The 21,081-nt window shown below is 64.7% G+C and overlaps 1 protein-coding gene across 1 annotated transcript in view; it reads left to right on the forward strand.

The window, feature by feature from the left end:
* Positions 1-21,081, forward strand: part of ZFPM1 (zinc finger protein, FOG family member 1) — a 73,453-nt gene that overhangs the window by 44,881 nt on the left and 7,491 nt on the right. Inside the window, 3 exon segments of the mRNA XM_070612493.1 lie at positions 8,176-8,309; positions 18,389-18,491; positions 20,494-20,703. Coding sequence (XP_070468594.1) covers positions 8,176-8,309; positions 18,389-18,491; positions 20,494-20,703 — 447 coding nt within the window.

Below are 21,081 nucleotides of genomic sequence, written 5' to 3' on the forward strand. Positions count from 1 at the left end.
TCCCCACCCCAGGCCCTGTGTCGGGCACCATGTCTGACACCCACTGGCCCATGTCAGAGCTAGCCTCTGCCGTCTGCTCCCAGGAACGTCCGTCACCTCCGACGCGCTGGTCCCACGTGACGCAGCCACAGAGCAGAGCGTGGCAGGAGAGGGAGGTCAGAGATGGCGCTCTGCCCAGTGGGCAGGCACACCGCCCACGTCCAGTGGAAAGCCAACCGTGGGCAGGTGCCACGGGCTGGGCAGGACCCCAAGGGGCTCTGCAAGTGTGTCTCACCCCGTGCGAGATGAGGCCTTAGGGTCCGGGCTCCCCACTGGCCCAGCCCCCTACAGCCACCGCTGTGAGTGCAAGGTCTGTGGGAAAGTCAGGAAGGAAAGTTCTGGGCCTGAAGCCTTTTGAGAACCTCTGAGCTGGGATGAGAAGGGAACCCCCCCAGGGAGGGCTTGGCTCTGCACACCCCACTGAGTGGGAGATTCGGAGGGCTGTAGGCCAACAGAGGCCAGCGGGACCCCCATGGGCAGTGGGCAGAGAGCACCAGCAGTCGGGGCAGGGCAGACGAGCTGTGACCTCCCTGGGCGGTGGAGGGACGGGGCCGGGGTACCTGGGAGGCCCTGCGCGCGGGTCTGGGAGGGTCCCAGGAATGTTCTCTACCCCCATCTGTGAAATGGGCGTTGGTCTTAGTCATTGTCACATCTCCAGTGCTGAGCACTCAATAGAGAAATAGCACAGAATGACAGGATGGAGGCATGGCCCCTCAAATGGGCTCAGGGCCTGGGCGTCATCTCGGGGGGGAGGCGGTCCCTGGCTTCGGGGCAGCCGCTGGCGCTGGGCTCACGGGTCACGGCCCTGCATAGACGGGAGCCTGGCTCTGCGACGGCATCGCGTTTTCCCAGCAACCCCGATCGTGGTCGAGATCTGGTTTCTGAACAAAGGCAGCCCGTCCCTGGTTTGATGTGCGCCCTCAGCTCGAAGCCCCCCAGCCCATCCGGCCGCCTCTTCCCGACCCTGGCCCTCCTGCGAGAGGCTCTGGGGGAGCCCTCACCCCCCGCCCCCGAGAGCCCCTCATCCGCCGGTGCTCAAGCGGCTTTGCCTCTGCACGTGCCGCCCACTCCCTCGCCCGTCTCATCTGGCAGCCACCATGGCCTCCCCCGCGCAGCGCTGGCGGGCTGTTCCCCTACCCTGGCTGTGCTGACTGTCGTGGGCCGCGGCCTGTGCACATAGCCGGGCATCCGTGTGGTTTCCTGCCTCACTTGGCTTGGTTGCTCCCAACCATGAGATGAGGAGAGGGCTGTGCCCCACCCGCCACTCATGCCCGATCCATGGCCATTGAGGCCCGGTGGGGGGGTGGGGTCAGAGGGCCTGGGGCTTGCCTCTCCTGTGCCACTTGTTGGCCATGTGACCTCAGACAATTCCGTGACCTCTCTGAGCTTTGCTTTCCTGTACTGGCACAGAGCAGGAGAAATGGACCCCACCGTCTTTCCCGTGAAGCTTTTTTAGACACATCTCCTTGACGCTGTCTCCATAATTCACAGACAGGAGTCTGACACCTGAGATGGGATGGGATCTGCCATAGCCGTTGGTGACAGAGCCAGGGCTGGAATCAAGCTCTGCCAGTTTTTGTTTCCTGATGTGGCATTCAGGTGTGGCTTGATCCAGGTGAGACACTGGCTGGCCGGTGCCCCATGGCTCTGGATCTCCTGGTCCCAGGGACCCGTGCTGTATGGCATGTCAGCCTTCTCCATGCCCTGGAGGGGGAACAGCTTGAAGGACAGCCCCAGGCCTGTCAGCAGTCTGGGTGGGAGTCTCGCCACTGCCCTAGGCCTAGGGACACCGGCCCAAATGGGAGAAGCTGCACAGCTCCCGCAGACGTGTGGGCCTGGGGAAGAGGCGGCAGCTGCCCGGGCACAGCCCCACGGCCCTCCTGATGCCCCAGGATGAAGGTCTCCCTCCTCGGCCTGTCCCCACTCCCACCTGGGGACCCTGGGTCAGTCCCCACCTCCTCTGGGCCTTGTTGCTCCTCAGTGAAATGGGCATAGACATCTGATGCTCCAGATCGTGGGGGATCCAGTGAGGTGTGTCTGCAGTGGAGGCTGAGCAACTGTGCGAGTCTGCACGGCACGTCATTGCAGGCAAGCTTGTGCCGGCCAGCGCCAGGCCATGGGGGACAGAGAGGGGCCGGCTTGCCCCACCCCACCCCGCTGACTGCTGCCGGTCCTCACCTGCTATGTGACCTTGACAGAGTCACTCTCCCTCTCTGGGCCTGGTTTCCACATTGGTACAGGACATGTTGGAAGCACACACTTCCACGCCTCACACAGGTCCCCAGGCTGCCCCACTCTGGGCCCACACCCACGGAGACTTCTAGAACCCTGCCAGGGCGGGGCCTACTCACCCCTGGGCTTTTCCTCCTCTCTCTCTCTCTCTCTCTTTCACTCGCTCTTTTTTCTCTCCCTTTTTTGTGACTTTTATCAGAGGCAAACAGCGTGATCCCTAAGATAGGGCCGCTCCCTACAAAGCTGGGGCCAGCTGGCCCACGGGAGCCACAGGCGGGGCCGGGCGGAGCGATGGGGCTGATTAGATAAGTGGTTGCTGGCGGTGACCCCAGGGTGGGCGCCCACAGCCGGCCCAGCGCCCACCCGTTCAGGGCGGGGGCCGCAGGGTGGCTGGACTTTGCACTCTGGAGGCCACCGGCCATTCGCACAGAGAGCCTGGCCCCTGGAGGGAGGAGCTAGCCGGCGGGGGCGGGAGGCAGCCCCCAGCTCATGGCTCCTGCGCACCCGGAGGGCCGCCCCGAGGCCAAGTGGCGGCTGGCCTGCTGGGGCCATTGCTCGGGCAGAAACTGAGGCCTGGGTGGCTGGCCGCAGTGGGCTCTGGAGCCGGGTGGCCCGGGTTGGAGCCCTGGATCTTCTATCAGAACGGGGCTTGGACCTGGTCTGGGTGGGGTGACTGCACCCCTTGCTGTGTGACCTTGAGCAAGTTGCCTGAGCTCTCTGAGCCAATGGGGCGGGAAGGTTAGAACCTCCCACAGGCTCGTTGTGCATGTTGTTGAGGGGCCCCCGAGGGCCCAGGTGTGGGGCAGAGCTGGGGCCGAGGCCAGGTCTGAGGGCGGCAGCTCAGCGGCAGGGCTGGCTGGGCCCCAGGCCTGGCGACGCCCTGCGCCCACAGGAGGAACAGCGCTGGCCACACCGACTGACACTCGCCTTTCCCCTCATAGCGCCAGCCCTGCAGGTAAACTGAGGCCGGGCGGGAGCAGGGCAGAGGCAGGACTGGCCCAGCCTGTTGCTCCCAGACCCCAGTCCTCCGGCCGGCTCAGCCCGGCCTCCTGTCCCCGTCCCTGAGGACAGGACGCCCTCGGAGGGTTTGAGACCTGAGCAGACGCTGAACCGCACAAGCGCAGGAGGCCGGGCTTCCTCGTGGCTCCTCGCGGGCACGGGGGGCGCGTTTGTTCTGGAAATGATGTGCGGGGGGTTGTTTGCCAGAATAACTCCGTCTTTGTCCCGATGCTGTGCCTGTCGTGGTGGCCCGACGCCCACGGGGGTCCACCAGGCCACACGGGGCCTGTCCCTCCCCCAGAGGAGACCATCTGCAGAGAGAGAAACTGAGGACAGAGCAGGAAGAGTGGGCTGCGGGGCAGGGGAGCAGGGCCGCGCCCTCTCCATCCTCCTTATCGCCTCCTGCCTCAGCCACCACGTCCAGGCCCCGGCCACGAGCATGGGGCTCTGCTTCAGATCCCACCTGTCCACTGTGTACCTCGGGCTGGTTGCTCAATCTCTCTGAGCCTCAGTTTCTCCCCCACACACGGGGGGACCATGGGGAGGAATCCCTGTGATTGTGCAAGGCGCTCAGCGAAGGCTCGCTGGCGGTGGGCTGGGGGTCATGTTAGGACTGGGCACTCAGGGTAGGTGGCCACCCCCCAGGCTCCAGCCGGGGGGACAGAGGCCAGGGTGGGTAGAGCTCAAGGACTGGCCAGGACCTGGCGGGAGCTGGCGTCACTGTGCCCCGCTCGCCACAGCTCCCTGGAGCTGGGGAGGCGGAAATGGGGGCACCAGTCACAGGAGGCTGCGGGGAGGCCCCTCCACCTGGGAGCCCCCCTGACTGGCCCACGCAGAGGCAGTGCCTCCCTGGTCCCTGCTCTGGGGTCCACACAGGGTTTGTGACTGAGTGAGCACCAAGCCGCGAGTCCAGAGGCCTGGGTTCCAGTCCCACCTCCAGCCTGAGCTCGGCGTGTGGCTTGGTGCTCCTGGGCCTCCCTGAGCCCCAGGTTTGCTGTCGTGTCGTTGGGAGCTGACCGTCGCCGCAGCCACCACATCTGGTCCTCCGGCAGTGACAGAGGCTGTGTGAAAATAACCATCTCCCTGCCCGTCACTCTCCCTCAGCTCCCACCCCCAGCTGGGCGGCCCACAGCCCCTTGCCCTTGCTCATTCACACTTTCATTCATTCTTAGCCTCACGAGGTACCCAGTCTTCCAGGAGTAGATGGCTCCACCCACCTCCACTTTGCTGATGCAATTTTACTTCTGGTTGGGAGAGGGTTTCTCTTAGGTGCAACTGGCCTTAAATACCTGCTTGACCCCATTTCAGACATGCGAGGAGTTGGGCAGGAAGCGGGAGCTGGAAATAGGTTATCTGAGCAGATGGATGTTAAACATCAGCAGGGCCACTTTGGACAGTTGCACAGCTTGTGCACTGCACAAGGGCACTGGATGAGCTGGGGCTGAGATGCAGGTACCTGCCATGGCCCTGCATCTGCTCGCAGGGGGCGCCCTTTCTAAGGCACAGCCCCTCAGAAACAGCCTCCTCTGGACCAGGGAGGAAGGTTGTCATGGTGACCACGGCCGGGTCCGCAGCCCAGATCCCTCAGTTCCCGGGCCTCGCCACCTTTCCCAGGCCTCACCCAGTCCCCAGCAAGCCTTGAGTGGTGGGTTTTGCCCCCGGGCATGTGGAACGGCTGCTTTTATCAGGAGCCAGCCCTCTTTCTGGTGGCGCGTGATACTCAGAAGATGGAGCAGCTGCCTTGGGAAACACCAGCCACGCTGTTATCTGGGAGGCTCTGCCCACCAGCCCTGGTGCTCCGATTAGGGAGCATGGCCGTTTGCCTGTGTGCCCGCGCGGGCGGGGGGGAGGTGGCACATGGCTCTGCCCCCTTCCTCTGTCGCCATGAGGGCTGGGGGCGAGCTAGAGGCAGGGCTCCAGGAGAGGGACCTCAGGACCCACAGGTGTGACCAGCCGGGTCAGACAGGACGCCTGGCGCCACCCCCACTCCTCCTTGCTCATGGGGTGACCTGGGCCTGCCCCCCTCAAGCTGTGTCCCCGAGTCTGGGTGGGACTCAGCCACACGTGGGAAGACTAAGCTGAGTTCCAGGTCACTCCTCCCACAGGAAGGCGGGTGCCGCCCTCGGAGGGAAGGCCGCATCTCCTCCTGGGAGCTCCGTGCCCGGCAGGGTCAGGAACGGGCTCCTTCCCGCATGTCCTGAGACCAGGGAGTCATGGCCACCGTCCCTGTCCGTCTGTGGCCCCAGCAGAAGGACGAAAGCGCAGAGAGGCGTGTGGGGTCCCCGTCCAGGGGCTCGGTGCCGCCAGTGCCGTGCGACTCAGAGCATGGCTGCTTGTCAGATGGGGCGGGCCGCGGCGTTAGGGTTCCGGATGACTCCCCCTTGACCCCACTGCCCTGGGGAGGGGGGACGGGGTGCACAGCTCGGTCCAGGGTGGGCTTCCCCAGCCTCAGAGCTTGGACCCATTGGATGGCTGGACAGACAGACAACAGACGAATGAGGGCCCAGTGAGCTGGCCTTTTAGACGGCCTCTTCCTGCCTCCTCAGTGCCCTCACACACGCCCACCGCCTGAGGGCCAGCCAGCTGGGGGACCAGAGACCCAGATGGCCGAGGACACGAGCAGCCGGGACCTCAGCTATGTGTCTGGAGCCAAGCAGCCTAGGTTTGGATCCTGGCGTCCACTGCCAGCTGCCTGGCCTCTCGAGCCCTCGGTGTCCTGGCGCATCCGGGGGCCTAGGAAAGGGCCGACCCCAGAGGGCCGTCTGAGCGGGAGTGATGCCGGCCGGGCGGCCCTCCGTCCCTGATGATGGCCCGGCTCTCACTCGGCCTCTCAGAGCCCAGCCCGGCAGGGCCAGGGGACGGGGTGGCCATGGGCATGGCCCTGGGCGGGACCCAGGCGTCCCAGGTGGGCTGACAGGACACAGCCCCTCGTGGGCGGGCCGCAAAGTGACAGAGTCGGCCTCTGCCCCCTCTCGGCGGGCTGATAAGGGGCGCCAGCCTCCGCGGCCTCGTCCTGGTCCCCTGCCATCTTATCTGCCCCTGGGAAGACAAGGACCCAGTTAGAACGTTTTAGCCGGGCCTCCTGGCGTATTTACGCCTTATCTCTGCCATTAGGCCGGCAGTTATCTGATAATCAGGCCCATTAAGGCCACAGCCTGCCCAATCGGGGCTCCAGGAAGTGGGGCCGCCGCAGCACTCGCTCAGGGACGGGCCAGGCCACGTGGGGCCTTCGTGGGCCCCGGCAGCGGGGTGGCACCTGAGGCTCCAGGTGGTGGGCAGAGAGTGTACAGCCGGGGAGGGACCGCCCTCTGAGGGCGTGGCCACCATCGTCCCCAGCCCAGTGAGGACACTGAGGCTTGGGGAGGGCTGGCCGTGCCAGGTGTGAGTCTCCCAGGGTGGCCCTGAGAGATTTTCACAAGCTGGGTGCCTTCAGACACTGGAAACCTGTTCTCTCCCCGTTCTGGAGCCAGAAGCCCTGAATCCAGGTGTCCCAGGGCTCCCTCCGGACGCCCCGGGGCGGGTCCTTCCTGCCTGTCCAGCCCCTGGCCACATCTCTCCGGCCTCTGCCTCTGCCTGTGCACGGGCTTCTTCCCCGTGTCTTGTCTTCTGAGGACCCTTGTCATGAGATGTGGGGCTCACCGGCTGCCGCAGGATGGTCTCACCTTCAGGTCCTGACTTAGGGCACATTCACAGGTGCCGGTGGCCGTGTCTTTTGGGGCCACTGTTCAGCCCACCTCACAGGATCAGGTGGACCGTGCGGCAAGGCTGGGCCCAGGGTGCCCCCCGTGAGAATGACTGTCACCGGGGCTCACAGCAGATGCTGCCACCCTCACTGTGCCACGGGCACCACGGCCCGGGCTGCGCGACCTGGCGGAGCCCACGCACAGCGAGCGGCAGCCCCCGGCGTGCCACACCCTCGGGGAGACAGGCCATGCGGGGAGGCCACGGCTGGCCACAGGCCTCAGCGAGAGTCAGGGTCCCGACCTTTCCAGAGACTGAGCGGAGGGCTGGGGAGGGTACGTGGGGGCAGCTGCATCCTGGGGTCCCCGCCAGCCCCTGTCCCGGCCTCCCTGCAGGGAGCGGACAGAGCTGACTTCAGCACCACCCAGGCGCAGATTCTGGCTTTGCCGAGGGCCGCGGGGGGCGTTGCGTGACACCATGCCTTGGTTTCCCCCTTGCGGGGCCATGTGCTGAGCCTGCTCAGTGGATTGACTCACATGGTCCTCACACCAACCTGAGGAGGCAGGAAAGGTCGGGGTCCCCATCTCACAGACATGGGAACTGAGGCCCAGCTTTTCCACAGCTGCCCTCACAGGCTCGCTCTGTGGATTTGGGGTTCCAGCCAGTGGGAAGGGGCTGGGGGGCCGTGCAGAGGGGACAGGAGGGTGGTCTCCTCACCATCCTCATCCCTGCTCTCTTCCCGCCCCGACATAAGCAGCAGGTGACCTGGCTGCACGCACGTACCCCAGGCACCAACAGGTCTCCACGCACCTGGGCTGCATGAGGCACACAGCCCGATGCAGCGGCCGCGGTCCCCAGGGCACGCGTGTCCCCAACACAGGAGCTGAGGTCCCCAGGGCACACATGTCCCCAGTGCAGCGGCCATGGTCCCCAGGGCATGCGAGTCCCCGACACAGTGGACGCGGTCCCCGAGCCTCAGGCCCAGCTGCAGGCCCCTCCTTGTCTTGCGTCTGCAGCACATTGGCCCCCAGAACCGGGCACCAGCCACCGTCCCTTGTAACTTAGGCCCAGACCCACAGGGCCGCCCTCCCTCCCCGGCCGCACAGCCCCCTGGCTGCCCCTGGGGGGATAGGGGCTACAGAGGTGGGCTGGACCTGGGCAGGCGGCGGGGCTGGGCAGTCACCGGGGCCAGGCTCCTCACGCCTCTGCTGTCTCTCCCTGCAGACGAGCTGGAGCTGGTGCCGCAGGACGGGCAGAGGTGCGTGCGGGCTCGATGTAGCCTCGCCGAGGGCCTGTCCTGGGGCCCATTCCGCGGGAGCATCCAGAGCAGAGCCTCGTCCCCCGGGCAGGAGGAACCGGTAAGGAACCCCGACCCCTGGCAGCCACCCACCAGCCACTGGGCAGCAGCCAGCTGAGCCAGGCCCGGGTTAGACTCCAGCCCAGGAGCACCTGCCCCTCGAGTGGAGCACATCGGGAGGTGCGGGCCTGCGGAGCAGGGACCCGGAGGGCACAGAGGTGAGCTGCCTGGGAGCTGAAGGAGGGCTTCCTGGAGGAGGAGCTCCTTAAGCTGACCCTTGATGCACGAGTAGAAGTGGGCAAGGCAGAGAAGGGTGTTCAAGAGGAGGAAGCAACAGGAGCCCAGTCTTGGAACTGGACCTGGCCTGTGGCTGGGGTGGCAGGCAGGGACTTCATAGGTGGGGCCGCCGTGGTGCTAAGCAAGGTGGTTTTGGGGCGCCTGGGGACAGCCGCAGCAGAGGGTGAAAGTCACTCTGCTTCCGTTCCTCGGGGTCCTCTGACGACAGGGAGAGGGCACCGTGGTACCCGAGTGTCCTAGATGCTCCTCCAGCCCTGCTGATCTTGCTCTGTCACTCAGGAGCCTCCCGGACAGTGCCTTCTGAGGCAGTGCGGTCCCTACCACTGAGTTGTCATCCGTCTTGGGGTTACCACCTTCTCTTTACGGCAAGTCGGTCTGGTGACCTCTCACAGGGGGTGCAAAGGCTCCTTTTAAAATACGTTTCAGTAAAGAAAGGGCGTCAGTGTGTGGGAGACGAGTACATAGGGAAGGGCCGGTGGAATAGACATCGAATGGTGTGACGGGAAATGGGAGAGGCCTGTGCAGGAGGGGCGTTTGGGAAGCACCTCCAGCCCTGACAGCACTTGCCTGGGAGGCCAGACAGCACCCGGGTTGGTTCCCTCAAGCCCAGGCTCCAGCACCCCAAATGTGCAGGTGCAGCTGTAGCCTGAGCCCTTTTTGATTCTTGATGTGGCATTCAGGTGTGGCTTGATCCAGGATAGGCACTTGCTGGCAGGTGCCCTGTGGTGCTGGGTCTCCTGGTCCCGAGGCCCCAGGTGTGGGCCTCCTGTCAGCCTCTGCTTAGTTTGCGGGCAGTGGTGGTGCTATATGAGTGAGGCTTCCCCCACACCTGGAGGCCAGATGCTGCCCTGAAGCTCTAACCAGCTCCACCTGGCAGTTAGAGCCCCCACTTCTCAGCCGCAGAAACCGGGCCCCAGGAACTTGGCCTGCAGCAGTGTCCGCGGGGCTGGTGGGGAGCCACAGGCAGAATCCCCAGCTGCACACCCTCAGACTGGCACTTACAGCCCCCACCCACTCCTGTGTGTAAGAAGACCTGGGTTGTGGGTCAGGCTAGGTCAGGATCTGGGGGCCTGGCCTCAGGAAACTGAAGTCTCCTGGGGTCCAGATGTGCAACCCAGCTGAGGCCCCCAGGCCTCCCACATAGCCTATGGCAGCTGAACTGCCTGGCTCAAAGGGGCAGTGCTTGTCCAGGTGCTCAGTGAGGCTGTGGGAGGCTGCCCAGGACCGAGGGCACCCACCTTCATGCCCAAGCTGTCCCCATGTCCCCATGTCGCAGGGTGCAGATCCCAGGGTCTCCTACCCCATGGCCATTTTGCTATGTGTCCCCAGGCAGGCCCCTGACCTCTCTGAGCTTCCATTTCCTTAGCCTTTGAGACCTCGGGGGGGCCACAGGGGTTCCCTGAAGGGCCCTTGAAGCCTGAGCCTGCAGACGCTCCACCCTCCCTGCAGAGGGAGGTGGTCTGTGAAGTGGCCAGGGTGGTGGAGTGGATTAAATGAGATGACCCACGTGTGGACCCCAGGAGACTTCAGTTTCCTGAGGCCAGGCCCCCAGATCCTGACCTAGCCTGACCCACAGCCCAGGTCTTCTTACACACAGGAGCGGGTGGGGGCTTACCGCAGGGCACAGCAGCCCTGCAGGAGGGGGACCCTCTCGTCCCAGGGCCCCGAGCAGGGACAGAACAGCAGAAGCTCCAAGTGGCAGATTTCAACTCCATGGAAAGAGCCTGATTTAGGCTCCGCTGTGGGATGGAGGCTGTGGTATTTAGAGCTGGCTCTGTAGGTAGTGAGCTTCCCGTCACTGGAGGCATGCAAGTAGCAGTTGACTCTTCAGAGGGCAAGCTGTTGAGGGGCAGTTAATGGTTGGAAGGAGGAGCGGGTGGGCTGGGAGCTCCGTGGTTATCATCTCTGAACTCTCCAAGTGTCAAGAAAACATAAGCAGTGACGGGACAAAGCCAGGTGGCGGAGAACTGGGCGTGTCAGTGTGGTCTGAGCGGCACCTGCACCTCTCCTCTCCTCCCTCCTCTGGGGACAGTCAGCCCTTTCCAAGATGAGCGGGTGTGCGTTCCACACTCGCTCCACACACACCACTGTGCGCCTGTCCTCACGCCAGGCCCCTCGTTCCCTCCTCCCACCCTGTAGGCTGGTATTGCTGTCCTCATTTTACAGATGAGGAAACTGAGGCTCCAGGGGGTTAGAGACCAGGATCAAATAGCAAAGGGAGGACTGGAACCCAGGTCCGCCCCACCCCAGAGACCCCGCAGGCTCCCCAAGGATGGGACTGAGGGGCGGGAGACACCACGCTGGCCCAGGACCCCAATGCATCCTGCCCGGCCCTCCCCTCTGCCCGCAGCCTCCTCTCTGGGGGTTTGTCCCCCTTGGGCCTGGGGTGAGGTCAGCCTGGGGAGACTCGTACGAGGTTGGAAACCCTCTGCAGGCGGGGAGACGCTGTCCGAGGGGAGCCAGGAAGCCTGCGCCAGAGAGGCCAGCAGCCCTTGAGGCTCCTGCAGAGGAGCCCGGGGAGGAAGGAGCCGCCCGCGCTTCCCGCAGCTTTATCTCCTGCAGAATGAAATCCTTGATTAACCCTTATCTCCCCAGCGGGCGCTATCTCCGCCTTGGCGCCGAGTGTCCAGACACACCGTACAAGATGATTGATTTCTTAAAGATACGCACGCCTTCCCGATACTTCATTTATTGTCTAAATATTTTTGCTAACATTTCAGCGGGCCCCTTATCAGCCTCAGCTGATGGGTCCCAGTTCTCCTCCCCGCGCACCTCCTGCCCCAGATGGGCCTATCAGCCACCAGGCGGTTGTCTCTGCTGTTCGGAGAGGGAGGAAGGACAGGGGTGCCGAGGGGTGTGGCGCCCCTCCCTGCTGTCTCCTTAGGCCTGGTGCTTTCGGGCAGGAGGAGGGGCAGGCAGAGCTCCCCCCACAGTCTCTGCACGCATCAAAAGATGCGGGAGCCGGGGGAGCCCCAAAAAGGACACAGAGTGCACAGAACCTGGCCAGGGGTCGAGAGTCAGGTCCAGCACCATCTTGCTGGAGGATCTCAGGCAGCTTCCGCTTCTGGAAACCCAGGGCTCGGAGGCCCAGCCACCTCAAAACTTTGTAGTCAGAGACAAAAGAAATGTTTGCGATGGATGGGTGGGTGAATGGGTAGATGGATGGATGGGTGAGTGGACGGATGGATGGTGGATGGGTGGGTGAATAGATGAATGGATGGATGGATGGATGGTGGATGGGTGGGTGGGTTATGGTGGACGTGTGGGTGAATGGGTAGATGGATGGATGGATGAGTGGACGGATGGATGGTGGATGGGTGGGTGAATAGATGAATGGATGGATGGATGGATGGTGGATGGGTGGGTGGGTTATGGTGGACATGTGGATGGATGGATGGGTGAGTGGATGGGTGGGTAAATGGCTGGATGGGTGTGTGGATGGATGGGTGGATGGATGGGTGAGTGGATGGGTGGATGAACGAACAAATAAACTCTTTCACCCCCAGACTGACCCATCATGGGCTTGGCCCATCTATCTATCCAGTCGTCCCCCCAGGGCTCACCCACTTTAGACATGACGCCACTGTGACTTCAATGAGAGCCGGGAGTGGCGAGCAGGGCAGCAGGTCCAGTGGGAAAAAGCCCCCGCTCGAGAAAGAGAGATGCGCCCCTGGTCCCTGACCTGCCATGTGGTCTCATGCAGGGACCAGCATAGAGGGGCCTTTGGGTGGGCCTCCTCTGTCCTTCACCTGCAGAGGGAGTGGAGCTGGGGCCCTTGGGGCACCACGGGCTCTGAGCAGCCCTCCATGCAGGAAGCCCAACGGCTGGTATCAGGGTCATTGCCACAGCAGAGTCGGCTTCACAGCAGGGCAAGCGCTGGCTGGGGGCCTCTGGCCGGTGGGGGGCTGAGGCAGGACCCCCAGGTGCACGCCTGTTGATGTCCCCGTCTCCCTCTTTAATTCTCATTTACATCTGTTTATAATAGCTAATAGATTCCTAAGGGACAGGGGACACACTGGGAAGACCCCCCTAGCCCGGCACTGAGCGGCTTCCCTGGTGACTTCTGGGATGCCGGGCCCAGTGTGGGGCGCTGCCAGGTCCTTCCGTACCCAGATGGGACTCACCGCGAGCCGCTCCACGTCCGGCTGTGCTCCCTTCCTTCTGAGGTCCACGTCAGGCATCCCTTTCCTGGGGTGTGTGGGCGCCCTGCTGCTGCCCACGGCCGTCAGCCTCGAGGCCCTCCCTGGGAAGTGGATTGGTAACGCGGCACGTGGGGAGACACCCTGACGGCAGGCGGTTCTGGCACCCTCGGGCTGGGCACCAGCTGAGCAGCATCGGGGCCCCCACCGGTCGGTCCTGCCCACGTCCCTGCCCCAGGACTGCTTCCTCCCTCAGCAGCCCCTGGGCCTGTCCACGCCCCGGGGCTCCCAGGAGCCTCGCCCAGTGGGCCCGGTAGCCCCACGGGGTCCCGTGGGAAAGGCCCTGTGCTGTGCCCCCCACCCTCCCACATAACTGTAGGGGAGCCCACGGGTCACTAGGCCCGGGGCTGGAGCTCACGCCAACTCTGCTGACCCAACTGGCCCATGGTACAGATGAGGAAACTGAGGCTCAAAGAGGGCCCAGAATGTCAGTTCCCTGTGGCTGCTGTAACAGAGCGCCTCAGCCTGGTGTCTCAAGCAGAAGTGTGTTCTCTCTCCGTTCTGGAGGCCAGAAGTAGAAGTGGAGGGGTCGCAGGGGTCCCTGAGGGAGGGCGGCTCCAGCTTCTCCTCTCCTCGCGCTGCCGGCAGTGCTGGGGTTCCTCGGCCTGGAGACGCAGCAGTCCCCCTCTGCCTCCGTCTCCTCCATCCCTTCTCTTCTGGGGACACTCGTCATTGGGTGAGGACTCACCTGGGTCCCCCAGGGTGACTGCGTCTGGATTACCCTACATTTAATCACACGTGCAGAGACCCTTTTTCCAGACAAGGTCACAGCCACAGGCGCTGATGCCATATCTCGGGGCCACATTCAGCAGCCTCCCCTTCCCCGCCCCGCCCCCCCACCCCCACCCCGGCTGCTGCCCAGAGCTAGCAAGCGGCTGACCGGGGCCAGGCCAGGTTGACCCCTGGGGGGTGGACAGGTCAGAGCAGAGTGCAGCGTGGGGCGCTCTGAGAGGCAGACGCCCTCCTGGGGACACACCCCAGACCGGAGCCCTGCTGCCGGCCTCCCTGGGCCCTGGCACCTCCTCTGCATGCCTCAGTTTGCCTGCCTGCAGCTTCAGGGGCTGAGAAAGTGCCGCAGGGCCTGGGAGGTGCTGTGGGCCCGAAGGGGCTCTGGGACCCTCCTAACACGCCAGAAAGAACCTGAGCTGGGGCTGGAAGAGGTCTGTCCTTCTCAGCCCTGGCCGCCCCTTCCCTGGGCCAGGGCCCCAGGCCCACCTTACAGCTGGCCGCCTCCCTGAGCCCAGGGCCTCCCCCAGGAAAGGGACTGGGGGCCACGTGGCCCAACGCCTTGCTGTCCCCTCCCCCTGCTTGCCCTTCCCCTAAGCCGACCCCGCCCCCTGCTGTCCCCGCCTGCGGCTTTCCCCTCCCCTCTGTCGTCCCAGCTCACTGCTGTCCACACATCTTCTCCCACTCCAGGCCTCACACCCTCTCTCTCAGCCTGTCCCCGTTTCTCTAGCACTTTCCCCCCGGCTTCCACTGGCTGTTTCTTGCTGGCCTCCCAACTCCAGTGTCCATGCGGGAGATCAGAGACTGCTATTCTGTTCTCGGTGCCACCGCACCTGGCCCACAGCAGGCCCCGGACTCTTGACTGAATGAATGAATGAGTGAGTGAATGACAAGGCTGCAGTGCTGGGTGGAGATCACACAGACCCGAGTTCTGGTCCCATGTGCGCACAGCCACTTCCCATGGCCTTGGACGTCCTTCACCTCTGTGTCACGGTCTGCTCGCCTGTGAAATGGGTTCTTCACCGGGTCTGGGGGAGACCAGAGGGGCCAAGGACAGAAAGGTGGCTGCCTCTGGGCCGGGTGAGCGGGACACAGCGGGGGCTCCTCAGTATGGGCTGCAGGACGAGGGAGGTGGGTGCAGGCCCCCATCAGAGCCCACCCCAGGCCTGACCTCCATTACCTGCCCGCAGTGACCTGGGGGGCCCCGGCAGCCCCCCTGGCCTTCTGCCGGGCTGTCTGGCTCCCTGGGCCGGGGCCCCCTCCCCTCAAGGCTGCTTCATGAGATGCACAGCAAGGTTTGGGAGCAGCCTCAGATGAAGCTGTCACGGCGGATGCGGTGGAGATAGGGTTTCCGATGGTTATCAGCGGGCACGGCATCCAGACACTGACCTCTTTGTTGGGGGAACAAGGAGGGTTCTCAGATGCGCCGGAGGATTTAAAGTGGCCGCCGTTAGTTATCCCGGGCTGGTGGGCCAGCCAGAGCCAGGAGGGAGGGAGGGGGCAACCCCGAGGGGCTGCAGGCAGGGCAGGGGTGGGGCTTCTTGCTGACCCCTACACGGCCTGTCCGGGGCGAGCGCGGCCCGAGCCTGGGTGCCCGTGGAGGACGGCGGCACCCTCTTCTCTGATGGTTTCAGCAGCAGGGCCAGGCGGGGCCTTATGAAGAGCCTCTCCCAGGGTTGCACCCCACTGCCCATGGGCAGGGCCAGGCCGGGAAGGGGGCTGACTTGGCCCAGAGCCTTCAACCACCAGAGAAAAGGGCTTCTGTCCCAGGGCTGCTCGCAACTGGGTTTCGGAAAGAAAAGAAAATATATCACCAGGAGCCCAGCGCTGAGTGGGCCCCTCCACAGGGCCAGCGGGACTGACACCTGCCCCCCCAGCGTCCTCGGCCCTCTCGGGGGTCCGCTGCCTGGTATGGGGGGTGGCTCTAGCTCAGGGCTGGCCTGCGCATGCCGTCCCCAGGCCAGGGCAGAGGCAGGCGGGCGGCCGTGCTCCCCTCCCTGGAGCCGTGGGCTGATAGCCCTGCAGGCTGGCAGGGACACCCGACCCGTCCCACCTTCCCCGTGTAAGTGGGGGCCAGGCCCTCCCCGAGCAGCAGGGGCTGAGCGCATAGGGTAAGGGCCTGGTCAGGAAGCCCTGGACATCCTGGCCTGTTTCCTCCTGGGGTCAGGTCGGGGGAGGACGGAGGCCCCCTCCTCCCCGCCTGTCCCCCTCCCCCAGTCCACCCTCACTGAGGGCCCTGCACCGCCCGGGGCAGCCACTCATCGGGTGCCTGGTGAATAGGGGGCCTCGGCGGGAGGCACGGCCAGCGGGACGTGGCGCCTCGTCCCTCAGAAGGTGGGAAGGGGCAGGGAAACTGGGCTTCTGCCGCGTCAGCAGGCTGTGGGCTGCTTTATCAAGCCGCGAACACGCGCTCCCAGAGTGATAAGCATTAAACCGCCCGGGAAGCTGTCAGTCTCAGTTTGAGGGTTTAGAAATATTGGGACGAATAATTAGATTTCATATCGTTACCGCACGCCCATCAGAGGATCAGGCAGATTAATTTTTTCGCCCTCCTCCACTCATTAATATTCATTAGAGGCTTGGGGAGGCCCCGGCCGCCTCCTGGCTGCGAGCTGCTGGCCCAGGTCGGCGCAGCTGGGACATAGGAGCCAATGGTCACCTGCCAATGGACCCACCCCACTGGTGCCGCTTTGTCCCCCGGCCTGCCCCGATCTGCAGCGGTCAGAATCACCACTGCCGCCTGCACCGGCCCACCCAGGCAGGCTCCGCAGGGGAGATGCTGGCCCCACGTCAGCACGTGCTGACTGCTGGCGGGTGCCCCGGTGGACGCCAGCCTTCTGGGCCCAAAGGCGCAGTCCCTGCCTGCTGCATCCTGCTGGCCAAGGGAAGGCAGGAGCAAGGACGCCAGGCTTGTGTGCTGGTCACGGGCCGGGTGGACACTGTTGGAAGGGAGGGATTCACACAGATTGCTACTTCCTGATGCCCTCGGGGAAACTGAGTCACAGACGTGACCCGCCCTGCAAGCAGGTGGCAGGATGAGGACCCGTCTGGAGTGAGCACGTGGGCTTGGGCCACAGCGCCAAGCAGCAGGTCATGACTCGGTTGCAGAGACATGCCAAGGGCCAGGGAGGGCAGTGGTGCTGGGATGGCAGGTTCTGTTCCCGGGGCGCCCCAGCCTCCTGGGAGTTGTCACCGGGAGTGCCCGGCCACAGGCCTGATCTTGCAGGTTCCCGAGTCTCCAACGGGATGGGGACAAGTCACAGAGGTGGTCATAGGGGCCACCGTGGGTCGAGGCATGGTGCCCTGCCCAAAAGGTCACAGTGGGGGAGGCTGAGACTGGACTGGACCCTGATGCCCAGCTCCGGAGCCCTTGTGGTCCCCGCAAGCAAAGGCCAGTAAGACAGATGCTGTGGGCTCAGACCTGGCAGGGAGGTGCCCGGAACCTGCCAGAGGACGCCCCACATACCATCACTGCCCCGGCTTTCCTGCCATGGTAGCATCCTGGCCGACTGCCGTGTGTGGCCTTGGGCTGCACAAACCCTCCTCCATCCATGTGGCAGCATCTCCAGGGACAGCAAGTGACACCAGTTCTTCAGTTAAAGGTCCTGATGCACAAATTTCTGAGTAAAAAGCATTTATTTGCCTAAAACAAAGAAAAATACCCAAAGTGGACACACACTGTGCCTTTCCATACAGCACCCAGTGACTGAGCTTGGGGACCTCCAGCAGAGGAGCCAGCCAGAACCGGGGAGCAGCAGCGGTCACCCCAACCTCCTGGGGCAAAGCTGGGGGCGGGTTCTGTCCACCAGCCCGCCCTCCAGCCGTGACCTGCACCTTGTCTCCTCCACTGACCAGGGCCAGGCCAGAGTGGGGTGCAGGCAGCCCCGCCCACGCCCCCAGCAGTTCTGGGATGGAGCCCTGTGTTTCCTCTGCTGCCTGGCGGGCGGGGGCCAGGACTCTGGAAATCAGGCCACCCCCCTCTGTGGCTACTGGCAGCCAGAGGACCAGCCCAGAGCGCTCTTTCCTTCCGGCGCTGCACAGGCCAGGCTGCAGACCCAGCTGCGGGGAGAGAGCATGGCTGGGCGAGGCAGGGCTGGCACAGGCTGTCCCTGCCCTCCCCTCGCCTGCCCGTGCCTCAGTTTCCTTACCTGTGAGATGGGAAAAGGGCAATGTGCTTTCCGGGCTGCCAGCGAGGCTGGGTGGGCCCAGGGCAGACCCCACACACCGATCTCCGTCTCTGGGAGCGGCAGGGAGGGGCTGGGGCTGAGCCAGCTCAGCAAGGGGACATCTTGCTGCCTGCGGACCTCAGAGAGTGGCTGGGCCCAGGCAGGTGTTCTTGGAGTGTCCGCCGCCATGTGCCGGCACCAGGATGTACGGGGTGAAGGTGGGCTGCCGTGCCCAGCAGCGAGGGGGAGCCCCTTTGTCGGGGAGGACACGCAAGTCCCTCTCTGGGGAGATGCCATCTCCTCTGGGCCGATCTCGGCCTCGGCCCACAGAGCTCGTGTTGGAGGCCTCTGGGGGCCTCTGTGGGAGGAGCCTGGCTGGTCCAGCCCCATGCACCCTGTGGGCTGTGAGGTAGCACCCAGCAGCCACTGGGAGGAGGAGGCAAGGGGAAAGCACCAATCTGGGTGTAAATCCCCACTCTGCCACTCACTGGCTCTGCGACCCTGAACAAGCTGCTTGACCTCAGTTTCCAAGAGAACCCAATGCCAGACCACGGAAGGTGCCGGCTCCCTGCCGTGTCTCTGTCGCAGCTCAGTGCTGATGCGGAGCCGGTCCACAGCCTGGCCTGGCCACCCCGCCAGGCGGTCTCTCAGGCTTCCCGTCACGTGGCCCGTGGGGACCCCCCAGCTGGGCTCGTCCGGGCTGTGTCCAAGGGCACGACTTGTCCTTGCTGACTGCTCCTTTCTGCCCCCAGAGCCCGGCCCTTGCCCTGCTGCTGGAGGACGAGGCCTGCTGGCTGAGGACACTGCCCCCGGCCCTGACCACGGACGAGGCCACCATGGAGATCTACAGGAAGGGTGGGTATCGCGGCGCTCCCCTCGCAGCTTTCCGGAAGGCGGGGGTCACTTGGCTGTCCCTGGCCAGCCCTTAAAGGGAAACCAGCCTGCTTCGCCCAAGGTGAGAGGCGAGCTTTTCAGGGCTGGGCCTGGGGCTGCCACCCCGCCACCACACCCCCAGTGCCCTGACTGAAGACCATCTGGGGCCAGACAGAGGCCAGCCCTGGGGCGGGAGGAGGGGGTCTCAGGAGTCCAGATCCTGCTGCTCCTCCAGGCCCAGGCGATGGCCATTCTCAGGGCCTCTGGGGTCAGCGGAGGAGCCCAGGACAGGTGGGCTGGCAGGGGTGGATGCAGGTGCCAACTGGCTCAGGGCCCTGCACAGTCTGGCTCGCTCCAGGTACAAACCCAGCTGTGGGGCCTGGAGCCAGCCCCTTACCTTCTGGGGCCTCCATCACTGTGTGAGGCTGACCAGAGAGCTTGGCCAGGCACGGTAGCTGGTGGCCCAAGAGCTTCTGCCCTGGCCTCGCTCCTGCCTCCCTGCATCTTCTAAAAGGAGTGGCCCAGGAGGGAGGCCTGGGAGGGAGGAGGGAGAGCAGGACAGGGGTCCTCACTGCCCTCATTCTCAGTTCAGAGGTCAGGCCGTGTAGGCGCGGGGCGGGGCTTCCATCTCCATCGCCTTGGTCCCACCTGCCTTGGGTGGTTTCATCCCGAGGACAGTGCAGCACGGTCTTCCGTGTGTGAGGATCAGGGTGGCGGGGGCCCCCATCACAGTCGAGGCGGTGCAGGCCCAGGAGGAGGATGTGGGGCAGATGACGTGACAACTTCTATAGCCAAGCAAGGGCTGTCCGCTGGAACGTGGCCGCCCAGGAGGGCTGCACACCCACTGACCACGGGAAATCAGCCTCATTCCCCCACGGGGGGGCTCCGTTTGCTAGAATGTTCTGGGGGTGTTGCCCTTGTCGTCATGTCCTGAGCACACAGCATGTTCAGCCAAGTGGAGGCAGCTCCGTCCTGAGGGCACTCTCTTTAGGACAGAGCCAAGGCCGTGGGGTGGGCAGGAGCCAAGCCTGGGGCTGCTCCCACACACACCCCCACCATAACCCCTGGGGGCCTCCTGGGCATCATGGGGGTGCAGAGGGGTGCAGAGCTCAGCATCTGGGGACCTGGCTCTCCATCCTGCCAACCCCACACACCCCGGCCAGCACTTCACCCATGTGCCTCAGTTTCCCCCTCCATGGGGGGAAAGGACCCCAGCTCCTCCTCCCCACAAAGGGTGCTCTAAGGACCCAGAGAGCAGCCGGAAGGCACCTGAGTGCCAGTGTTGGCAGCGAGCGGTCAGCTGTGGGTTGGCACACCCAGCTGGGACGTGGGCCAGTTAACATTGCCTGGCCTGCCCCTCTTGCTGGCCAGCTCAGCAGGGCTCCGACCACCTGTGTCTGCCCAGGTGGAACAGGGGTCCTTGCAACGCTGACGTTAGCGAGGTGGCCTCGTCTGGGTAGGGCCTGCGCCTCTTGGGAGGTTCCCGGTGGCCTCCTTGCCAGCCGCTGGAGGCAACGGTGGGCAGCCCAGCCTGGGTCCTGTTGGCCAAGGCTGCCCCCTGCAGGCCGCCGAGGGAACAGCTGCACCGCGCAGGGAGGAGGACGTGGTAGGGCGGGCCCCACCACCACCAGGCCCTCCACCACCTGTCCAACATGCCACCCCTTCTGGAAAAGGGGGCAGCTCTGCTGGCCACCCTCAGGGCCTCCCACTGGATGGCCGCAGGGCAGGGAGACCCAAGGAGTGCACAGGCCCCAGGGACCACCCAGTCACCCCATGGAGGCAAGATGGCTCACCGTGGAAACTGACAGCCACAGCATGACTTGGGCATGGCCACTCCCTGACCATGGCCTTGGCTCCATTCCCCACCCTGACTCCAAACCCTGGTCTCTGAGATGGGGCAGCACAGAGGGGCCATGAGGAGGAGACGGGGAGGCGCTACACAGGCCGCGGGCCCTCCGTCACGAGGCCCTTCCTTCCCCTGCAGACGAAGCCCTCTGGTGCAGGCTCACCAAGCCGGTGCCGGCTGGTGGACTGCTGAGCGTGCGCCTCACGGCTGAGCCCCGTGGGGCCCCCAGCCACCCTGTGAAGGAGGAGCCGGCGGAGCCTGAGGGCCCGGCCTCGTCACACACCGACATCCAGCTCCTGCCCCAGCAGGCCGGCATGGCGTCCATCCTGGCCACGGCGGTCATCAACAGTGAGTACACCTGCCCGTGCCACCGCAGCTCCACGGCAGTGCCCAGGCGCGGGGCTGCAGTGGCGCCCAGGAGCTCAAGATCTGCAAAGATCTGTCACCGCCGGGATCTGAGCAATGGAGGAGGTGTGGTGCAGGGACGTGCACGGGGGCCTTGAAGGTGGGGTCCCAGTGGGGGGCTCAAGGCCACAGCCAGCACGAGAGGACCAAGTGGTTGGGCGGCAGATACCAAAGGGGCAGCCCAGCAGAGAGGAGCCAGGTGGTCAGCAGGGCCCAGGGCTCGGGTCGCAGCCTGGGAAGGCCCGGCGAGCAGGCACAAACCTGCCCTGCCCTCCCAGGGGCATGCAGGGCGCACGGGCAGGTTTCAGCCTCAGCGTCACT

The sequence above is a fragment of the Equus przewalskii genome, chromosome 3 (genome assembly GCF_037783145.1).
Source record: "Equus przewalskii isolate Varuska chromosome 3, EquPr2, whole genome shotgun sequence".
NCBI lineage: Eukaryota > Metazoa > Chordata > Mammalia > Perissodactyla > Equidae > Equus > Equus przewalskii.